Source organism: Aythya ferina (assembly GCF_964211825.1).
Source record: "Aythya ferina genome assembly, contig: HAP1_SCAFFOLD_207, whole genome shotgun sequence".
Classification (NCBI taxonomy): Eukaryota; Metazoa; Chordata; class Aves; order Anseriformes; family Anatidae; genus Aythya; species Aythya ferina.
Window position 1 is genome coordinate 90,992 of NW_028181326.1, and position 19,768 is coordinate 110,759.

The 19,768-nt window shown below is 39.6% G+C and overlaps 1 protein-coding gene and 1 long non-coding RNA gene across 3 annotated transcripts in view; one reads left to right on the forward strand and one right to left on the reverse strand.

Moving 5' to 3' along the window:
- Positions 1-1,010: 1,010 nt before the first annotated feature.
- LOC311428958 lies at positions 1,011-3,554 on the reverse strand. Of its 2 annotated transcripts, none has more exons than XR_014687966.1 (3): positions 2,183-3,554; positions 1,555-2,015; positions 1,011-1,405 (listed from the first exon to the last, which is right to left on the reverse strand). It is a non-coding gene; the product is annotated as an uncharacterized lncRNA (long non-coding RNA). The 2 variants fall into 2 exon arrangements; XR_014687967.1 differs by lacking the exon at positions 1,011-1,405 and having other exon boundaries at positions 1,498-1,576; positions 1,648-2,015.
- Positions 3,555-3,685: 131 nt separating this feature from the next.
- Positions 3,686-19,768, forward strand: part of LOC311428956 (maltase-glucoamylase-like) — a 34,592-nt gene continuing 18,509 nt past the window's right edge. Inside the window, exons 1-19 of the mRNA XM_084540159.1 lie at positions 3,686-3,822; positions 4,432-4,573; positions 5,205-5,278; positions 8,320-8,440; positions 8,531-8,640; positions 9,532-9,683; positions 11,051-11,222; positions 12,468-12,567; positions 13,172-13,284; positions 13,765-13,890; positions 14,174-14,305; positions 14,539-14,655; positions 15,063-15,176; positions 15,986-16,070; positions 16,777-16,894; positions 17,493-17,664; positions 18,441-18,557; positions 18,954-19,108; positions 19,575-19,659. Coding sequence (XP_084396285.1) covers positions 4,432-4,573; positions 5,205-5,278; positions 8,320-8,440; positions 8,531-8,640; positions 9,532-9,683; positions 11,051-11,222; positions 12,468-12,567; positions 13,172-13,284; positions 13,765-13,890; positions 14,174-14,305; positions 14,539-14,655; positions 15,063-15,176; positions 15,986-16,070; positions 16,777-16,894; positions 17,493-17,664; positions 18,441-18,557; positions 18,954-19,108; positions 19,575-19,659 — 2,205 coding nt within the window. The 5' untranslated portion in view covers positions 3,686-3,822. The remainder of the gene's footprint in view (positions 3,823-4,431; positions 4,574-5,204; positions 5,279-8,319; positions 8,441-8,530; positions 8,641-9,531; positions 9,684-11,050; positions 11,223-12,467; positions 12,568-13,171; positions 13,285-13,764; positions 13,891-14,173; positions 14,306-14,538; positions 14,656-15,062; positions 15,177-15,985; positions 16,071-16,776; positions 16,895-17,492; positions 17,665-18,440; positions 18,558-18,953; positions 19,109-19,574; positions 19,660-19,768) is intronic.

Consider the following 19,768-nt stretch of genomic DNA (forward strand, 5'->3'; position numbering starts at 1 on the left):
TCCCCTCCCCCAAAGTGGGACCCCCCCCCCGAAAAAAAAATGGACCCCCCCCCCAAAAAAAAATTGGACCTCCCCCCACCCCGAATTGGCGACCTCCCCAATTGGGACCCCCCCCTCCAAAAAAAACTGGGACCCCCCCCCCCAACTGGAACCCCACAGCCGTGACCCCCCCCATAAGAAAGGGACCCCCCCCCAAGAATTCACCCCCCAAATTGTGCCCGAAATTGGGGGGACCCCCTCCAAATTGTGACCCCCCCTCCCAATTCTGACCCCCCCCCATCACTATGCCCCCCCATATAACCCCCCCCCCAAGGAACTCCATTTGCCCCCCCCCCCCCTTAAAATTCCCCCCCCGTCCTACTGGGGAGGGGCCGAGGTTTGGGGGTGCCCCCCCCATTAACCCCGTGCCCCCCCCCCCCATTTCTCGCAGCCACCCCCTCGGGGGCCCCCCCCGGCCCCGGGGCGCCTCCGCCGTCAGCCTGGGGGACAAATACGGGCGCAACGCCTACGTGTGACCCCCCCCCATTTGGGGAACCCCCCCCCCCGGGAGGACCCCCCCCAAGAGTGAGGACCCCCCCCCGGTGAAAGGAAAGTGGGGTCCCCCCCTCAAAGCAAACGGGACCCCCAAGAAGAATGGGGACCCCCCCAGGACCATGGGGACCCCCCCCCCCGGACCATGAAGACCCCCCCCACAAGGACAATGGGGACCCCCCCACAAGGACAACGGGACCCCCCCGCAAAAAAAAATGGGACCCCAAAGGACAATGGGGACCCCCCCCCAAACCATGAAGACCCCCCCACAAGGACAATGGGACCCCCAGGACCATCGGACCCCCCAAAGGAAAATGGGGACCCCAAAGGACGATGGGGACCCCCCCCAGGGCTATGGGGACCCCCCCCAGGGCTATGGGGACCCCCCCCCCCGAAGGATAATGGGACCAAGAAGATGCCCCCCCGGATTACACCCCCCCCCCCCCCAAAAAAAAAATGCTCTCCCCCCCCCCCAGACTTTGAGGACCCCCACGGACAACGGAGACCCCCCCCCCAGGACAACGGGGACCCCCCCTGGACTTTGGGACCCCCCCGTGGACTTTGGGACCCCCTCCCCGAATGATGGGGACCCCCCCAGGACAATGGGGGGGTCTTTTTTTATTTTGTGTGGGGGGGGGGGCGGTATGGGCGGGTCTGTTCCTGTCGATGGTAATTACAGCATTAATGATGAGGCGCTGCGCCAGTGCTCCCAGTATACACCAGTGCCCCCAGTACCCTCCCAGTATCCCCCAATCCTCCCGATACCCTCCTAGTGCCCCCCCCCCAGTGCTCCCAGTATCCTCCCAGTGCCCATGACCATGAAGGGCGATGCCCATGAAGGTCTGCACCCATGGCCATGACCATGACCATGAAGCTCTACCATGACCATGACCATGACCATGACCATGACCACGAAGGTCTGCACCCATGGCCATGACCATGACCATGAACCCATGACCATGATGACCATGCCCATGAAGTTCTAGACCCATGACCATGACCATGATGACCATGAAAGTCTACACCCATGACCATGACCATGAAGCTCTACCATGACCATGACTATGACCATGACCATGCCCAAAAAGGTCTACACCCAAGACCATGACCAAGAACCTCTATACCCATGACCATGATGACCGTGACCATGAAGTTCTAGACCCATGATCATGACCATGATGCCCATGAAGGTCTACACCCAAGACCATGACCATGAAGCTCTATACTCATGGCCATGACCATGACCATGAAGTTCTAGACCCATGGCCATGACCATGAAGATCTACCATGACCATGACCATGATGCCCATGAAGGTTTACACCCAAGACCATGACCATGATGACCATGAAGGTCTACCATGACCATGAAGGTCTACAGCCATGACCATGACCAAGAACCTCTATACCCATGGCCATGATGACCATGACCATGAAGGTCTACACCCATGGCCATGCCCATGAAGCTCTACACCCATGGCCATGAACTTTTGCACCCATGACCACGATGACCATGACCATGAACCTCTACACCCATGACCATGATGACCGTGACCATGAAGTTCTAGACCAATGACCATGACCGTGATGACCACAAAGTTCTACCACGCCCATGCCCATGAAGCTCTACACCCATGACCGTGATGACCGTGACCATGAAGTTCTAGACCCATGGCCATGACCGTGATGACCACGAAGCTCTACCATGCCCATGCCCATGCCCATGAAGCTCTACACCCATGACCATGAACCTCTATACCCATGGCCATGATGACCATGGCCTTGAAGCTCTACACCCATGGCCATGATGACCATGTCCATGAACCTCTAGACCCATGGCCATGACCATGAACCTCTACACCCATGGCCATGATGACCATGACCAAGAACCTCTACACCCATGACCACGATGACCATGACCATGAACCTCTACACCCATACCCATGACCACGAAGCTTTGCACCCATGACCATGAAGCTTTGTACCCATGGCCATGGAGCTCTACACCCACGCCCCGCCCCCCCCCCCACTTCACGTGCTCCTCCTTCCCGATAAATGCGATCGTTTTCCCGGCCGAGCCCTCGCGTCCTCCCTTTACACCCCCCCGTGGCCTCCAACGGGGCCTCCAAGGCGACCGGGGCCGGGCCTTCATCGGCCATAAACCTCCCGGGGCTGGCCGGCCACGTGACCGCCCCGCTCGTTATCTCGGCCCTAACGAAGGCTCGGAGATAACACCGAGGTTTGCGGGATTTCCTGGGCCTCCTTCCCGCCGGCCTCCGCTCCTGGCCCAAAAAGCGTGCTTTTGGGTCAGAAAACCCCCATTTTTTTCCAGTTCGTTTTAGAATAAAAATTTTTTTCAGAATTTTTATCAGCCAGTGGTGATTCACGGCAATTCCTGGAGCAGCCCATAATAATAATTACCATTATTATTTTAATTATAATAATTATAATTACCATTATTGTTTTTATAATTGTCATTATTATTATTATTATTATTATTATTATTATTATTATTATTTTACTAGTATTATATTATTATTATTATGACTATTACTATTATTACTACTATTACTTTTATTCTTACTCTTCTTCTTTTGATTATTTTTTTTTCATTTCCTGAGTCCCTGGTTAGGTGTTCTGTTATTTCTGTGCAAAAGAAGCAAATTTTGGGGGTGTCTGTGTCCTGGAGGAGGGTGGAGATTTACCCAGGGTGCCTTTATGATGCCTTTATTTAATTTAATTAATTTAATTTTAATTTTAATTTTAATTTTAATTTTAATTTCTAATTTTAGTCCTATTAATTTTAATTCTAACTCTAGTTCTAACTCTAGTTCTAATTCTAAAAATCTAATTCTAATTCTAAATTTAATTTTAATCACCTGATTTCATTTTTAATCCTAATTTTAATTTTAATTTTAATTTTATTTGTAGTGCCTCGATGTCATTCTAATTCTAATTTTATTTCCAATTTTGATGCCTTAATTTCAGGTAATCATGGCTCAGTGCAAATGGGCAATAAACCCTCAGAAATGTGTTTTTTTTTTTTTCATTTATTTTTTATCATGTAGTACTGTAAATCAGGGAAACGCCTGCCTTGGCCGCTCTGCAGAATCAGCAAAACTGTAAACCTTTAAAAATAAATAAATAAAAAATTAAAGCCATTTACGGCCGCGTGCAGCTGCCATTGGCCAGGTTCGTTAGCAAATGACACACCCGGCTGATAACGAGACGGAATAAAACCAGGAATTACGGCCGCAAAACCAGAGCTGGAAAGGAAGGAGGGAGGGCCGTAAGGTGCGTTACTGAATTTTGTTGCTTTCCTGTTTTTCTAGAAATTTTGCTCCGCAGTTGAACTGTGGGAGAGCAGGCGTTTAGAGCTCAAACTTCTTCATTTTGGGTGCTTCCATAAAAAAAAAGAAGTGAATTTTATGGTTGGTTGGGAGAGCCACCTTGCACAAAAAATTTATTTTAACAAACTTTAATATTTAATATATCAATCTCCTCTGGTAGAGTACACAAATTTTTGGTCGTTTGAAAAAATACTTTTTTCAAAAGTTGTTTTTTTTTTAAACAAATTTTTCAAAACCCGATTTTTCATTTTTGGTTCTGGAATTTCAGCAAAAAAGAAAAAAATAAAAAAGACTCTGATTAGAGTTGGTAAAAATTCTGTTTTGAATATACTTTTGCAGGAACATGTGACGAATAACAGTGTCCTGCACGTGGTTTGAATTGTATGGAATAGGAGAATTATTGAAACTAATGCTTTTTTAAAATGCTATTTTAGAAATATTTTAATTTTTGTTAATACGTGTATTAAGGGCACAATTTAAAATAGAAATAATTTCCATCTTTTCCAAATTTTTTTTTCTTTGGGGTTCCTCATGCAACGGTGTTCCTCCACAGATGGGAAAGGCGAAATTCAGCAAATTGGAAATAATTTTTATCGTCCTCTTCTGCTTGGCGGTGGCTGTGGCTTGCATCCTCATTGGCATTTTGACGACGAAGGAAGAAATAATAGTAAATACTGGCGATACTGGCAATACTCGTAAGTGTCAATTTCTGGGGAAAAAAAAAATAAAAATCACCGTTTTGGAATTTTCAGATCAGTTTGACAAAAATCCGATAAAGAAAATCAAGGGAAATTTTGCAGAAATTGGATTCTGGAGGTGAATGGGAAGGATTCCTTCGGAAATTGAGGGTATTCTTGTAATGCCTGTTGTAGGGGTCTTGGAAAATGTGGGAAAGTAAGAAAATGTGCATTCTGTTCCTTGCGCTTTTGCAAAAATTTACGACGTTCTCTTCTTGGCAAGTCTCCCATTTTAATCATTAACCAAAGGTAAACCGGAGTCACATGCCGATAGCAGGAAATAACCAAAAATGTTAATTTTTTTGTTATTGTATTACTTCAGGAATCATTCACAAACACCCTGAAAAAAAAATAATAATGAAAAAACAAAGATTTTCTCTCTATTTGTTGGTTTTGGCAGTTGTAAAATTTTGTATAACCGGAGACGTGGCAGCAGTTCAGATGGGATGATGGTGGTTGGGTGCTCCAGGGGCAAGAAACAAACACCAGTTGCAAGAGCATGGCAATAATTTGGGTTTTGGGTAACTTAAATGGTGTGAAATGTTCATCCACAACCCCAAATTAACCTTTGGGTTCCTTCGCCTCGCAGATTTTTTCCCGACCTGCCCGAGCGTGACAACAGCCGAGAAAATCGACTGCATCCCAGATCAATTTGCCACCAAGGTCTGGAAATACCCCAAAAACGCACAAAAGCCAGGTGTTACAGCCAAAACCCAGAGCCAAAATTACTCACATTTCATAATAGTAGAATACGTTATTTATACCAAAACTATTTATTTATTTATAACACTTTTTCAACCTGCAAATGTATTATTATGGTAGTGTGCAAATACCAAATTTAACAACCAATTTTTACAACCAGTTTTAACAATTAATTTTAACACCAATTCTTAAACCGATGTTTAACCAATATTTCAAAGTTTTGAACCAACGTTTAAACCAATATTTATTTATTTTTTTAATTAAAAAATTAAATTGAAAAGAAATTATTATTATTTTTTAAAACCAATTTCAGCCCATTATCAAGTCTGATTTTTCTCCTCAAGGGAGCAATAAAGCCCATGCCCTGGACTGGGGTTGGGAACAAAATTAGGCCCAAATGAAGCAATTTGGGGAAAATTTCCTCTAGGCTTTGCTGCAACCTGGCTACATGGCAAATTATGATTTGCCAGAAGTGCATTTTTTTTTGGTGTGATGTCAGAAGTGAACTCTATAATTATTTAATAAGAATTTAATTATCAAATATTTTTATGGCGAGTCCCACGTTGTGCATCATTCCTACCATTCCATATCACAGGCATTAAACATTGCAGAATTTGAGGATAAAACCAGAGAATCACGTATTTTGGGAATTAATCTCCCCACAGCAGTGCAGCAAAGATTTGGGGAAATTTTATTTATTTAAATCTCACATTGTGCATCACCCATAAGAGCCCATTGATTTTTAAGCATTGAAAATTTCTTTCCTTATTGAAGACTGTAAAGTTGATTTGATGGAATAACTGAACAATTCTATAATAATAAGTAACAAAAGGCAATTTATTGTTGCTTTTTTTTTGTTGTTGTTCTTATTTCTTTTTTTCCGATATTAAGTAGATTTTGGGCTAAATGTTGGCTGGGAAATTTTCGATTTGTGGAAACACGTAGAGCCAGTTAGCATCCGTCTCGCTTTTCTTTTCCATCCCAAATACCAAAACAAAACAAACAAAAACCAAAGCAAATGAGCTCATGAAACTAGAATTATGGAGCAGAGAGGGATGGGGAGAAAATAACCATTTTCTAGCCAGCCACAGGACCGAGGGAAATGAAACGCTCGAATACGAGCTCGACGATACTCGCGAACACGCCCTGGTATCGCTTACCATGACCAGCACACGTGCTAGCTGGAGATTTATCGTTTTTTTCTGATAAAACCCTGCTTGATCTGTGGAATTTTACACAAAGCAGCCATGCCTTGCCTTGATCCTGGGGGCAGAGTTCAACGTTCAGCGGTTATCGCTGCTATCGAGGTTATCTCTGGATAAGCTTACTATTTTTGCCCCCGGTGCCTCTATCGGCATTTGGGAGGTTGCTTTTATAGACCAGAGGGCAGGGTGAGCTTAAATATTTATGTAAAATTATGACTTTGATAATGGCACAGGCCCCTTCTTTGGGTGGACTCTGCTCCATCACCGGTGGTGGACGTGAACGATACGTGCTCTATGATATGTGCTATAAAGCATACGCTCTAAATTCCTACCTAAATGAGCTAATTTAAGCATTAATATTTAAATATTCTCCTCTAATATTCTTATGGAAATAGTTTTTGGGCTAGGGAGGAAGGAGGAATGATTGGAAGGTAGGAGAAAGTTGGAGGAAGAGGATGGTGGATGCCCCGATGTGGGACGAATAGTTCACTTTTGATATTCGGTAGCTGTTTTCTGATATTTAATAATTGTTTTCTGGTATTAAACATTCGTTTTAGTCATTTTCTGATATCCAATAGTTGTTTTAAAAATATTCAGTCTTAATAGTCATTAAGGCAGTTGAAATATTTTATAATTAAAGTGAATTTTGGTTTGTCTTGGGTGGTTTTGTAGGCATCTCTGTGCTTACTGCAAAACTGAGCCAAATATCATAAAAATGAGCTTTTCTTGGGCTTTTGCACAAAAGTGGGGGAAATTGGGGTGGTTCTGAGCTGCTCCAAATCCAGCCTGGTTCTGCATTGACTGAAATGGGGAGAAACTGGCCTTGGGAAAGTCCTGGAGATCTTTGTATTGGGTTGAGCACACTGGTGGATCTTTGTTCCCCATGAAATTCCCTGGACATTATCACAGCGATGCTTTGACCCCAGGAATGACGCATATTGCTAATGATAACAAAAATAATTGGATGCTTGAAGCAACAGAGGGCCCATATCTTGCTTTCAAACGTGATATTCTTTCACAACGTGGGTGAACAACTTAATTCCTTCCAGAAAAAAAAAAAAAAAAATGAAGGAATTTATTGGGCTGGAAAGTTTTATTGGTTTATTGGGCTGGAAAGGTTGCTGTCACTACTCCAGCACGTGTGCTTTACATGACAGACTGATTTTTTTTTTTTAATTGCTTTAAATAAAGTCGATTTTATCTGCATTTGAGGCTATGCGGAACTAACTTGAAAATTTCTGGTTTTTCAACATGAGGTTGGAATGATCGACACATCAGGTGCTCCGTTTGGAGACATTTATACGTCAGGAAGGAAGCAATTGATTTGTCTTTATACCAAAATCAATGCTTTTTTATTTTTTTATTTTTTTTTTCATTATTTTTAATGTTTTTAAAACATTACTTCAATGCTCAAAATTTTAAAGCAGAAATTTTAAAAACATTACTACGTTTGCTTTAAAACCCTCCTAAACCTATGACCTTTTTTTTTTATCCCGTCTGCCATGGCAATAATTTCTTTAAAAAACTTAATTTGCTGATGGCTTTAAGGAAGAAAAATATCCCCAAATCCTCTTTTTAAATTTATTTTCAGAACTAATGAGCAAATTTCTCGTTTCAGTCCCCAAAAACTCTTGTTGGCACAAACCTGTCCTGATATATTGGCACATCCCTGAGCTGAGGGATGGGAAGTGTTATATAGGGTTTTTGGTGGCTGCACCTCGTGTGTGTTTCATAAACTGTATAATAGGGGATTTATTTGTGGAAAAAAATCACCTTTTTTGCTTTGTTTTGGACCAGAACCTGTGCAACCTCCGTGGCTGCTGCTGGAGCCCCCAGGTTGACACCAGCGTGCCCTGGTGCTACTTCTCCTCCAACCATGGCTACAAAACGGAGGGGGAATTGCAGCCGACTCCACAGGGTGAGTTCGCACACCAAGAAGTAGGAACACACAGATCCTAATAAATTCAACGATTTTATGCTTTATTGACTTTAATTTCCCCACCCCAAGGGTTCCAAGTTTTGTTGAACCGGCTCTCCGCACCGTCACTTTTTGGGAACGACATCAACACCGTGCTCCTCACTGGGGAATATCAGACACAAAATCGCTTTCACTTCAAGGTGAGTTTTTCCAAATTTGATGATTTTATTTTATTTTATTTTATTTTATTTTATTTTATTTTATTTTATTTTATTTTATTTTATATTTATTTATTTACTTGTTTATTTTATAAAACTTTGGCCTGGGTGGTGCACAAGGGATACTCTACAAGATTATAACAGAATTAGTTTAATTTAGTAATGAATCCTCTTTCTTGTCCTGTGGCTCCTACCAAAAATTAGCACTCCTTGTGCTTCTAATGAAAAAATTCGGACCAGGAGAAGCCTTTCTTGTACCCGGAGGAACAATGGGTACAAAATCCTTAACACAGCAACATTCATGCAGAAAAAAAATCCCCTCAAAATAGAGTTTTTTATCCTACTTCCATTTTTTCCCCCTTTTCATCAGAAAAAGAGCTTTGGGTAAGTACTTTTATTCATTTTATTACGTGGCGTAAAATTCAGTGGCCATTGATGGATTTTGAGCCTGGGCTGGACTTTTCCTGCCCTACTTTTGTCCTTTTTTTTATTTTCTGGGTGGGGATGGAAGGTGTTTGCCACACGTTTTCCTGCCAGAAATGTGGAAGTTGGGGTGGGTTTGGCTATAACCAGCCAATATAGGACGTCCAGAAAGACTGGAAGTGAGATGCTGAGAAATGCCTAAAACTATTATTATTCAGAATTTGAGCATAATTCTCCTTTAGAGAGGAGATGATGGGAAATATCTTAATATATATATGAATATATATCTGGCCCCAGTCAGATCACCTCCATAACTGGTCTCTAAGGCCCCTTCCATCCACGATTCCCAGTCCATCCCAGTCAGATCTCTTCCATAACTGGTCTCATCAGACGTTAAATCTGGAAAGTGTTAAATTCATTAATGTTTAACGTCCCGGTGTTCCTTTACAGATCACTGACCCCCAAAACAAAAGGTTTGAAGTCCCCCATGAGCACGTGGTGCCCTTCACCGGATCGGCGGCCTCTGATTTAAAATACAGAGTCGATGTCGAGAGCAATCCCTTTAGCATCAGGGTGACCCGAGTAAGCAACGGGAAAGTCCTGTGAGTAACTTTGGAGCTTTTCATTTATAATATTGTGACATCACCTTCTTTTTTTTTGGTTGGTTGGTTGCTTTGCTTTATTTTATTTTTTATTTTATTTTATTTTATTTTACTTTATTTTACTTTATTTTATTATTTTATATTTTATTTTATTTTATTTTATTTTATGTATCTTATTTTATCTTATCTTATTTTGAAGGTATGGTCACATTGGGTGCTCTTTCGGGCGTGCCAACTCCTGCTTTTCTTCTTTAGATGGATGAACAGCATGGAAATATTCTTTCAATGTAAAATTGGAAATATTCTTTTCAAAATTTGGGCGATGGGGAGCTCCATCTCACAGGGTCACCTTTTGCCCTGTTGCCTCTGCACCCTCTTTCCCCCTTAATCTTGGGGAAATCTTCACAGCTACTTTGTGCCATAAATTCAGGGCAATTAGTCCTCAGGTCCTCGATCATTACAAATCCTCGGCAGCACTTAAAATCACTATATATATATATATTTGGTCTTAATTACGCTCATTCTGCAATTCTCAACCATCAATATCAGGCCGTGCCTTATGCATACAATATGGGACTTTTTCCTACCAGCCAGCAGTAAGCTACTTTTAGTGAAATAGGAATAAAATATGAAAAGTGAAGCATTTAAATCCCTTTATTTCCTTAGCAAAATAAAAAAACCAACACCCAAACACGAACTAAACCTAAACCAACACCGGGGCCCGTTAAAAGGCGGAAGCACCTGGAGGAAATATTTATTAAACCAATTAAGAAGTGATTACCAGCCTGACCACTAGCAACCCTTCGAGTTTAATTAGCTAGGATTTGCTTTCGTCCTTCGGGCTTTGTATTGTTTGCTTTGTTAAAAGCCTTTCTAGGGACTAATTTGGCGTTAATTACGGAGCTGGTGTTCAGGAAACCACCTCTGATTTAATTGAGGCGTGGAGGGGGAGAACACGTCATTTAATCCAGGGGGACCTGCTTGAAGCAACACTCTGGAGGGTTGTTTGTATTACCCTTCGTCTTTTTATTTAAATACGAGCAAAACAAAGTCGCTTTTAATGAAAAAAAAAAAAAAAATCACCACTGATGATGAATTATTGTTTAAACACGCAGTATTTTTAGTGTGGCATGCCAAAAAAAAAAAAAAAAAGAAAAGAAAAAAGGTTTTGGCTATCATATGACACACCAAGCGACAAAATCACTTTCTTCAAAACTCAAATTCGAATTTTCTTTTGAAATCAATGGCTTGGGATTTTATTTATTTATTTATTTATTTATCTATCTATCTATTTATTTATTTATTTATTTTGTATTTAGCGACACCAACGGGTCTGACCTTCCCATTTTCTCCCCGATTCCCCCCAGGTTCAACACCGCCATCGGCCCGCTGGTGTACGCCGACCAGTTCTTGCAGCTCTCCACGAAACTCCCCAGCAGCAACATCTACGGCATTGGCGAGCACGTGCACAAGCAATTCCAGCACGATGTCAACTGGAAAACCTGGCCCATGTTCAGCCGGGACTCTGCCCCTTCGGGAGTAAGCAAATTTTATTATATTTTCTTTGGGTAAATCCTGTGATCCAGACATATTGCATGTTTGGCACCTCGCCAAAATTTATTTTATTTTGTTTTATTTTATTTTTTACTTTACTTTACTTTACTTTACTTTACTTTACTTTACTTTACTTTACGTTTATTTTGTTTTTACTTTATTATTTTATTTTATTTTATTCTGTGCTGAGTGCTGCATGTGATTGCAGAAAGGTAGATATAACCCAGTAAAATTGCCGGTGGAATAGCTTTTGGTCAATATTTGCAGTGATTTGGTCGATTTGTGCGGTGTTGTAACATGCTGCCTATCAGCTCATGACCATCAAAATCTCACACTGTTTGTTTGCTGATAAAAAGAATAAAAAACAGCTTGGCTGTGCATCGCCACATGCGAAACTTGGCCGGTACAACACTTTCCCTCGTTGCTCAGGAAATAACGCATTTGGCAGCTGTTGATTTACAAAACATAATAGCTCTATCAGCTGTTTATGGTTTTTTTCCTACTTATTTTTCCCCCCAGCTTTTTTTTTTTCTCCACAAATTGATCCAGTTTCCAAGAAGCAGATTATTGCTTTTTCAGTTTGGATTCCCGTTTGGAATATATTTTTGTTTGTATCTTTGGGTGAAATAGTCAAACGATTATCAATTCAAACGATTATCACTACAGTTATTCCTAGCTTTTGGCCTTTTTGAGAAAAAAGAAATATCTGCTAGAGTGTGCTAGTTCTCGACAAGGCAATATTGCAAAAATTAAAAATAAATAAATAATAATGACATTTCTGATATAACTTCTGGCACGTTAAAGTTATATTAATGCAGCACTGATCCTCTTGTTGAAATAGGATTCAGGAGAATGGCTCAGTACTTACAAATTATTATTATTTTAAAATATTGAAATATTGCCTGTGGGTTGTTACTTCTATTTTTCTTTTTCAACCCCAAACTAAGGCAGGTTGCATTTGCCTACAACCAAATGCATTGTAGAAATGGTTGTGTTTATTTGCTTTCCATCCCTGGTAGAATTTATAATCTTCATCCCTTTAATAATTGTTAATCAGAGATTTGAGGTCTTATCTGTATGGCTCCAAGAGAGACAGGTTTTCCTCGAATCTGGGCTTTCATTGAATTTTGTGCAAATTTTACATTCCCATTTTGAGAAGCTTAACCTTGCAGGTGATACATTTTTTGAGATATTGTGTTTTTTTAATAATCTTTTCTGTTTTCCTTCAAGAACATGGATAACTTATACGGCGTCCAGACTTTCTTCTTGTGTTTGGAAGACACAAGTGGAGCCTCTTTTGGTGTTTTCTTGATGAACAGCAATGCCATGGGTAAGCACGTCTTCTCCACAGCTCTACTCATTCCAAAAAAGGAAAAAAAATCCTTTTTTTTTCTATGATCTGCAGGGCTATTGCACTGCAAAGCTGCTGATTTCAGTTTTTAAAGTATACAATATCCTGTTAAATTTTGAAAGGAGTTGTCTTAAAACATGTGAATGCAGTCATTAGGGCAAGGATTTCCTCATTTTTCCTATGCAAAGAGACATTAAAAGCAGAACCTAAATTTAAAATTAAGTTTAAACAGCACTTTCAAATATATGCCCTTAATTTTCCTTCGTTAAGGCAAATTGTGCTTATTTTCCTTAATTAAGGAAAATGGTGCTTATTTGGATGCTGAAGTGAAATATTCTAGTGTCTTGAGTCTGAAAATTCAATGAGAAGGATTTCTTGTTTCAAACTGTAAAGGAAAGTAAATAGAAACATTTTAAAAATTGAGATAATTAACATTTTTAGAAGGAGCTGAAAACTTTTCATTTTAGGCTCAAGTAATTTAGCTTTTGGGTTTACTTGATTTTTTCCATCTCATATCATCATAACAGTTACTGGAGATTTAGGAAACATCCCATCCCATTTTTGTGTGTTTTTTGGCTTGCAGAGTTCGCCCTACAACCGGCGCCAGCAGTCACTTACAGAACAATTGGCGGAATTCTGGATTTTTATGTCTTCTTAGGTGACACTCCCGAGCAAGTGGTGCAGGAGTACGTGAAGGTAGGCATCCACCCTCGGGGGCCCTGGGCAGTTGGGTTTTGGTAATTCTGCTTTGGTCAGGGTTGATTTTTGGCCAGATGTTCTCCAACCTTTGGCTTTGCTCGTCAAAAATCAGCATTATTGATGTTTGGTTAATAATTGCGTTGAGTGTCGCAACGTTGAGTGGTGAACGTTGAACGTTAAAGTTCTGAGCATTAAAATATTAAATAACAAATTAGTAAATATTATAATTATTTTAAAAAGAGCTTACTCTTTTAAGGAGAACATAATAATTCAATGGGTATCAATGGATACGTCATTCTGGGCATTAGCATTTGCTTTTGGCTGTTTTTTTGGGGAAAAAAAAAATTAGGAAAACTTCACAGTTGAAGGGGATTGCATCAAATGTAGATTCTTATGCTCCAGCTGATTCCCTCTGAGGAGTGCAAATTTAGGGAATCGGACCCCAAAATCTCATCCTTTTTTGGTTTTAATTTCCAGCTGGTCGGACTGCCGGCGTTGCCTTCCTATTGGGCTCTCGGCTTTCAGCTTAGTCGCTATGATTATGGGTCTCTGGACGAGGTGAAGGCGGTTGTGGAGCGGAACGTAGCAGTTGATCTTCCTTTCGTGAGTAAAAATGTGGCTTTTCATGGAGAAGGCAGAGAAATTGAGCAGAAACAACCAAAATAGCTTGTTTTCCCAATATCTGATTTTCTGATGCTCTCAGAAGCCACAGAGCATCAGCATCAAGAGCCGTTTTTTTCCCAGTTTCATGAAAAAAAAAACAAGACTGGTGGATAACCATTAAAAATAGACACCTGCATCCAGTTGATTGCATCGGTTGATTTTCCAGAAATTTTAATCAAAATGCAGCACATCCCAGAGTCAAGTATTGCTTCTTTTCTTTCAGGATGTTCAATACACAGATATTGATTACATGGAAGCAAGGAAAGATTTTACTTATGACAAAGAGAAATTTGCAGACCTCCCTAGGTTTCAAAGCTATCTGCACAACTATAATAAAAAATATGTTCTCATACTGGTAAGCATTTATTATTATTGGTAATAATTATAATCACGTTTTCCTATGACGTTACATCAAATACATAATACTATATATTTATGTATTTTTCAAAAGAAACAAATTATTTTTCCTTCTTAAATAATATCAGGATAATTGAACATTGCTACAGTTGACATCCTTAGAGTTGCTGGGCTCAATAACAGTGGGTGCACATTTTCTGTAGTTTTGTAATTTTATTTCCATTTTTTTAGGATCCAGCTATTAGCACTGAGAATCTTGCAAACGGTTCAAAATACCCATCCTATCAGAGGGGAGAAAGCAGTAAAGTTTGGATTAACGGATCTGATGGTACTGCCTTAATTGGCGAGGTAAGGAAATATTTCAATTTTTTAGCAGTTTTCTGTACATTAGGTCAAAAGGAAAAGAACCGTTTTAAATGGCCAGTAGATGCCGGCAGCCAACATCGGTTTATTTTCAATTATCACATAGCAATTTCCCCTTTAGTGCTTTGAAAATTTCTTTAGAACAAGTTTACAAATGCAGCTGCTTACAGCACAATTTTGCACAACTTAATTTTGACTTAAAAATGACTTTTGAGCTGAAAACTCAAGACATTAACTTCTTTCTGAGTGCAAATTCTTTTGCAATCCATATCTCAAAAGTTTTCTCCTGATGGCTGTAAAAACACTGTCCTGCAAAAATAACTCTCAGTTTTAATACCCAGAATGTTTCATTTTTTTAATTTTTTAATTTTTTTTTTTTTCCTTTTATTTAGGTGTGGCCAGGCAGAACCGTCTTCCCAGATTTCACCAGTCCCACCTGCACCAGCTGGTGGGTGTCAGAATGTCAGACATTTTACAGGGAAGTGCCGTATGATGGGCTCTGGATTGTAAGGAATTCACCCTTTTTCAATTATTTTTGTAAAAAGGAAAAAAAAAAAAATCAGTTTTATGGCTCAATGGGTTGTTTAATTCTGCGATGAATTTGGAGAAAGGTTTATTGTGACTAACCTGAAATCCATGCAGGATTTGTACATCTCTTCTGTAATTTTGATTTTTTTATTTAATTTTAATTTAAAGTTTGTAATTTAAAAACTTACATTTTACCCTAATGCATTGGATACTTGCTTCCTTCAGTCAAGGCATATTCAGTGTAATTTTATTTATCAAAGAATTGATGGTGACCATGATTATAGTTCCTACGGTAGCTTTTATTTTTAATGAGCTATGCTTTTAGGTAGAGAAAAAGTGAACACCTTTTGTAAGATTTGGGATTTTTACAGGGTAAGAACATTTTTCTTTTCAGGCTGGAACATGCAGCCTGTGGGTTGTTTTTATTTTGTGCAAATATTTGGGACTTTGTAGAAAAAACAACGCAAGATTTGGGAAAAGCTGTAATTTCTCCAGTTTGGGTGAAATCCTACCATCACCACTTTGTTCCAAATTCATCATTTTGACATTCAGAAAGACTTTTTTTTGATGATTTCGTACATCGGTGTCGTGGCTGCTGGAGGAAATAATAAATATTATTTTCTGTGCTTCTTGTGCGCTCCGGTCAGCAGCTACAAGTCACTTTTGCAATGACATACACGTAGTTGGCTGAAAGTCCAAAAAGTATTGGTGTTGGGAATGTTTTAGCTTCAATTTGAAACTGGAATTTGCCTTTTTTTTTTTTTTTTTTTTTTTTTTTTTTTTTCAGGATATGAATGAAGTAGCCAACTTTGTTCAAGGCTCAAGTAAGGGTTGTGAGCAGAATGAATTAAACTACCCACCTTACACGCCCCGTAAGTCTGTCTTTAGAAAACAAAAATCAAAATCTTTTAGCAAAAAATCTGTGGATAATTGTGTTATCAGTTAAAAGGACATAGAGGGATTTTACTGTGGGTTTTATGGATTTTTTTGAGTACTTTTATTGACTGAAAGTACAAATATACCAAATGCCGGTCAAAGATGTGGTTTATATGGCTCACTAGAAAAGAATATCTTGGTTTACACCCACCAGAATAATAAATGAAGGTTGTCAGTGTCTTAATTGTGTATAATAATTGTACCTTTTGTTGTTTTATTACCATCTATATCACCTACTATTTCAATGTCAATAATTAGAGGTGCAGGCAATGATAAAGTGGAACTGAAATTCTTTATCAAGCCAGACCTTTGATCATTGCCGGACAATGGTCATGGCCAGGCCAAATGGTTCAGAAATTTTGGGGTGTAGTTTTCGGGCGAGTCCTTCCTGGCATGTGAAATCCGGCTTGAAGCTGGATTTAATCTTATTAAATCGAAAATTTGGTGTACGTGCAGCCTCAGGATGGTAAATCCCACCCCATTGGCAAAGCTTAGGAGTGTGCAGGGAATTACTTCACTTTCTATGTGGATTGCTGTGAGATACAGAAAGTTTGAAGGCAGAAATCTTCTTTGTGTTTAATTAAAAGTAAATCAACTAAATTCAATCCACTAAAATGCATTTCCCAAACTGCTTTGTCACAGAAATTCTTGACCGACTCTTGTATTCCAAGACTCTCTGCATGGATGCAGTGCAGAACTGGGGGAAACAATACGATGTCCACAACCTTTTTGGATACTCCATGACTCTGTCAACACAAGAGTAAGGAAGGCTTCTTAACGTCTCAAATTAAAAAGAAATAAATAATAATAATCAGAGTATCATAGAGCCATTAAGGTTGGAAAAGACCTTCAAGAGTAGAGCCAATGCCCTCAATTTTGGGCAATTCACTTCCCAAGGAACCCAACCTGGGGGTCTATACGAATTGTCAAACCTCTGCATCTCCAATCTTTCTACAGTGGGCATTCAAAATCGCATTTTTGAAATTAAAATTAATTTTTGGAGTCAAAATTCAAACCCCTAGCATTGGATTTTGGTAGCGCAGTTCTGTGCATAGAGCAAAGCTGAAAGGAGACCCAGGCTTTGTTATTTAGAGTTAAAATGTGATGAAGGTTGGCAGGCAAAAGCAAAAGGGTTCTTTAAGGTTAGTGAAATTAACGATGCTAGTGAAATTAATAAAAAATAATAATTTAGCTAATAGACACCTTAAAAATTAGGGGAGTCTGTGTCCTTTACTTATTTATCATGGTAAATCAGTGAATGTAAGTGTAGGTAGATCTACTCATCTCCATACCCAATTTATTCTTTGCCTAATTCCACCTTTCTTTGATTTTTATTTATTTATTTATTTATTTTTCAGAGCCATCAAAACTATATTTCCTGGGAAACGAAGCTTCCTTCTTTCAAGGTCTACTTTTGCGGGGTCTGGGAAGTACGCGGGACACTGGCTGGGAGACAACGCCGCCACGTGGGATCAGCTCAAATGGGCGATTCCTGGAATGCTGGAATTCGGGCTCTTTGGAATCCCTTATGTAAGAAATGGTCATTTTTGGTACCTTTTTTACAACAAAATGTTTAAATTATGCTCTATTGAGCTTGATATATATAAGCCCATCTGCATAAACGTCTTTTTGTAGAACCATGGAATGGTTTTTGTTGGAAAGGACCTCTAAAGATCATGGAGTTCAACCTAATTCCACCTTTCAAAGCTTTAAATTTATCCCCCTGGGAGTCTATTTAAATATTTTCTTCCCAGGAATAACTGATTTTATCTTTACACCATTTCCCTCTATTGAATATGTGTGTGTGGATATCAAATATAGGATTTTGTGCTTCAAGCCACCTCATACCTCTGGGAAACTCTTTAAATACAATTATTAATGAAATGTGGGCATTTTTCTTTGAATTTCTGTGACCTTGGTGCTATTATGCTAATGTATGCATATTAGCACCAATGAGCAGTGTTAGCTTGGAGTTGGTTTAACTTTCTGTAGGACCTATATTTGAATAATTCTAATTCCACGTGCACAGAAGTTGGGCTGAGCAGTATTTACTGAAAAGTCAATTTCTACCTGGCTACTTCGTGTAATATCTCCAGAATTCTGGGGTTCAAACAGAAGAAAACACAATGAAAAATATAAAAATTTAGGTACAGATGAGAGATTTGGAGAAACGGGATGTAGAAATGAGATGAATGGCTCTATGACCCTGGGCATCAATTAGGGATGAACAGAAAAATCTCCATATCTTTAGAGGATTTTTGGTAGAGATGTGTTGTGTGCTCAACACATTCTGGTTTTATTTTAAGATTGGAGCAGATATTTGTGGTTTCTTTGATGATGTCTCAGAAGAACTTTGCCGGCGATGGATGCAAGTAGGAGCATTTTACCCATTTTCCAGGAATCACAATACCGAACTATGCCAAGTAAGTGGTACATCCTGTTACAAAGACTCATCTTGTGATAAACTATCACATTTCTGTTCTGGTAGTTAATACTCAAATTCAGAATCTATGAAAATAAATTCAGAATTCTGAAAAATAAATTTCCACCAACAATAGTTAAACAGTAGGCTGGTTTGAAATTGGTGCAACCTTGTGCTTAGGAAATCCTTGCTGCAAATAATTTGGGGTTCAGAAAGGTTTAGCTTTATAAGGATTAATTGTAGGCACCAGCGAATATGCTTGGCATCACTTCATTTTTGTAAATCAAATTTCATCCCCGTTGGTGTCCACAAATGCGTTGTGTTTGCCACAACATCCTGATTTTTGGCAGCACCCCATAGACCACAGAAATTAAAATCGCTTATTGGTTACTTTCAGCCCCAGGATCCTGCCTACTTTGGAGCAGATTCAATTTTGGTGGAAACCTCAAAGCACTACTTGAACATCCGCTACACGCTGCTGCCCTACCTGTACACGCTCTTCTACAAAGCTCACACCCAAGGAGACACAGTGGCACGGCCAGTTTTGCACGAGTAAGTTCCCAAATCCATTTTTTTTTTCCCCTAGAAAGAAAGAATTCCATCCCAAATCTGTTCTTCCTAGAAAGAATTCCAACCATGTGTAGTTTGTGAAAGACACTGCGCATATCCCAATGCGCAATGTCTGAATTTTGAAATACCATTTTGGAGTAATCTGGAGAGTCATCGAATCCATCTATAATTTCTGCACACACGTAGTCACCATTATTAGCAGTTACTCTAAGAGTTGCTATGAAATTTCATTAGCAGCTTATTAAATTATTCTCTGTTAGCATGTCTATTTTACAAATTTAATTTTCCTGCCTTTATTCCTGTTTATTTTCTTGATATCTTAAACTACATTAAGAAACACACCCAGACTCACTTATGCACAGGCGTAATTAATGCAGACTAAATTAATAAGCTGTGTATTTACCTAAGATTAAGCACAATTAATGCCATTGCTTTCCTTTTTGCTTAGGTTTTATTCTGATGAAGCAACGTGGAGCGTGGACAGGCAGTTCCTGTGGGGTCCTGGCCTGCTCATTAGCCCCGTACTCGACCAAGTAGGTTTCACTGTCTCGATGTTTGATATGATTTGATATTATTTGATATTTGATATCTTTATATCAATTCCCATTATTAATTCCTGAGGAACCTCAAGTCGAAAACTTC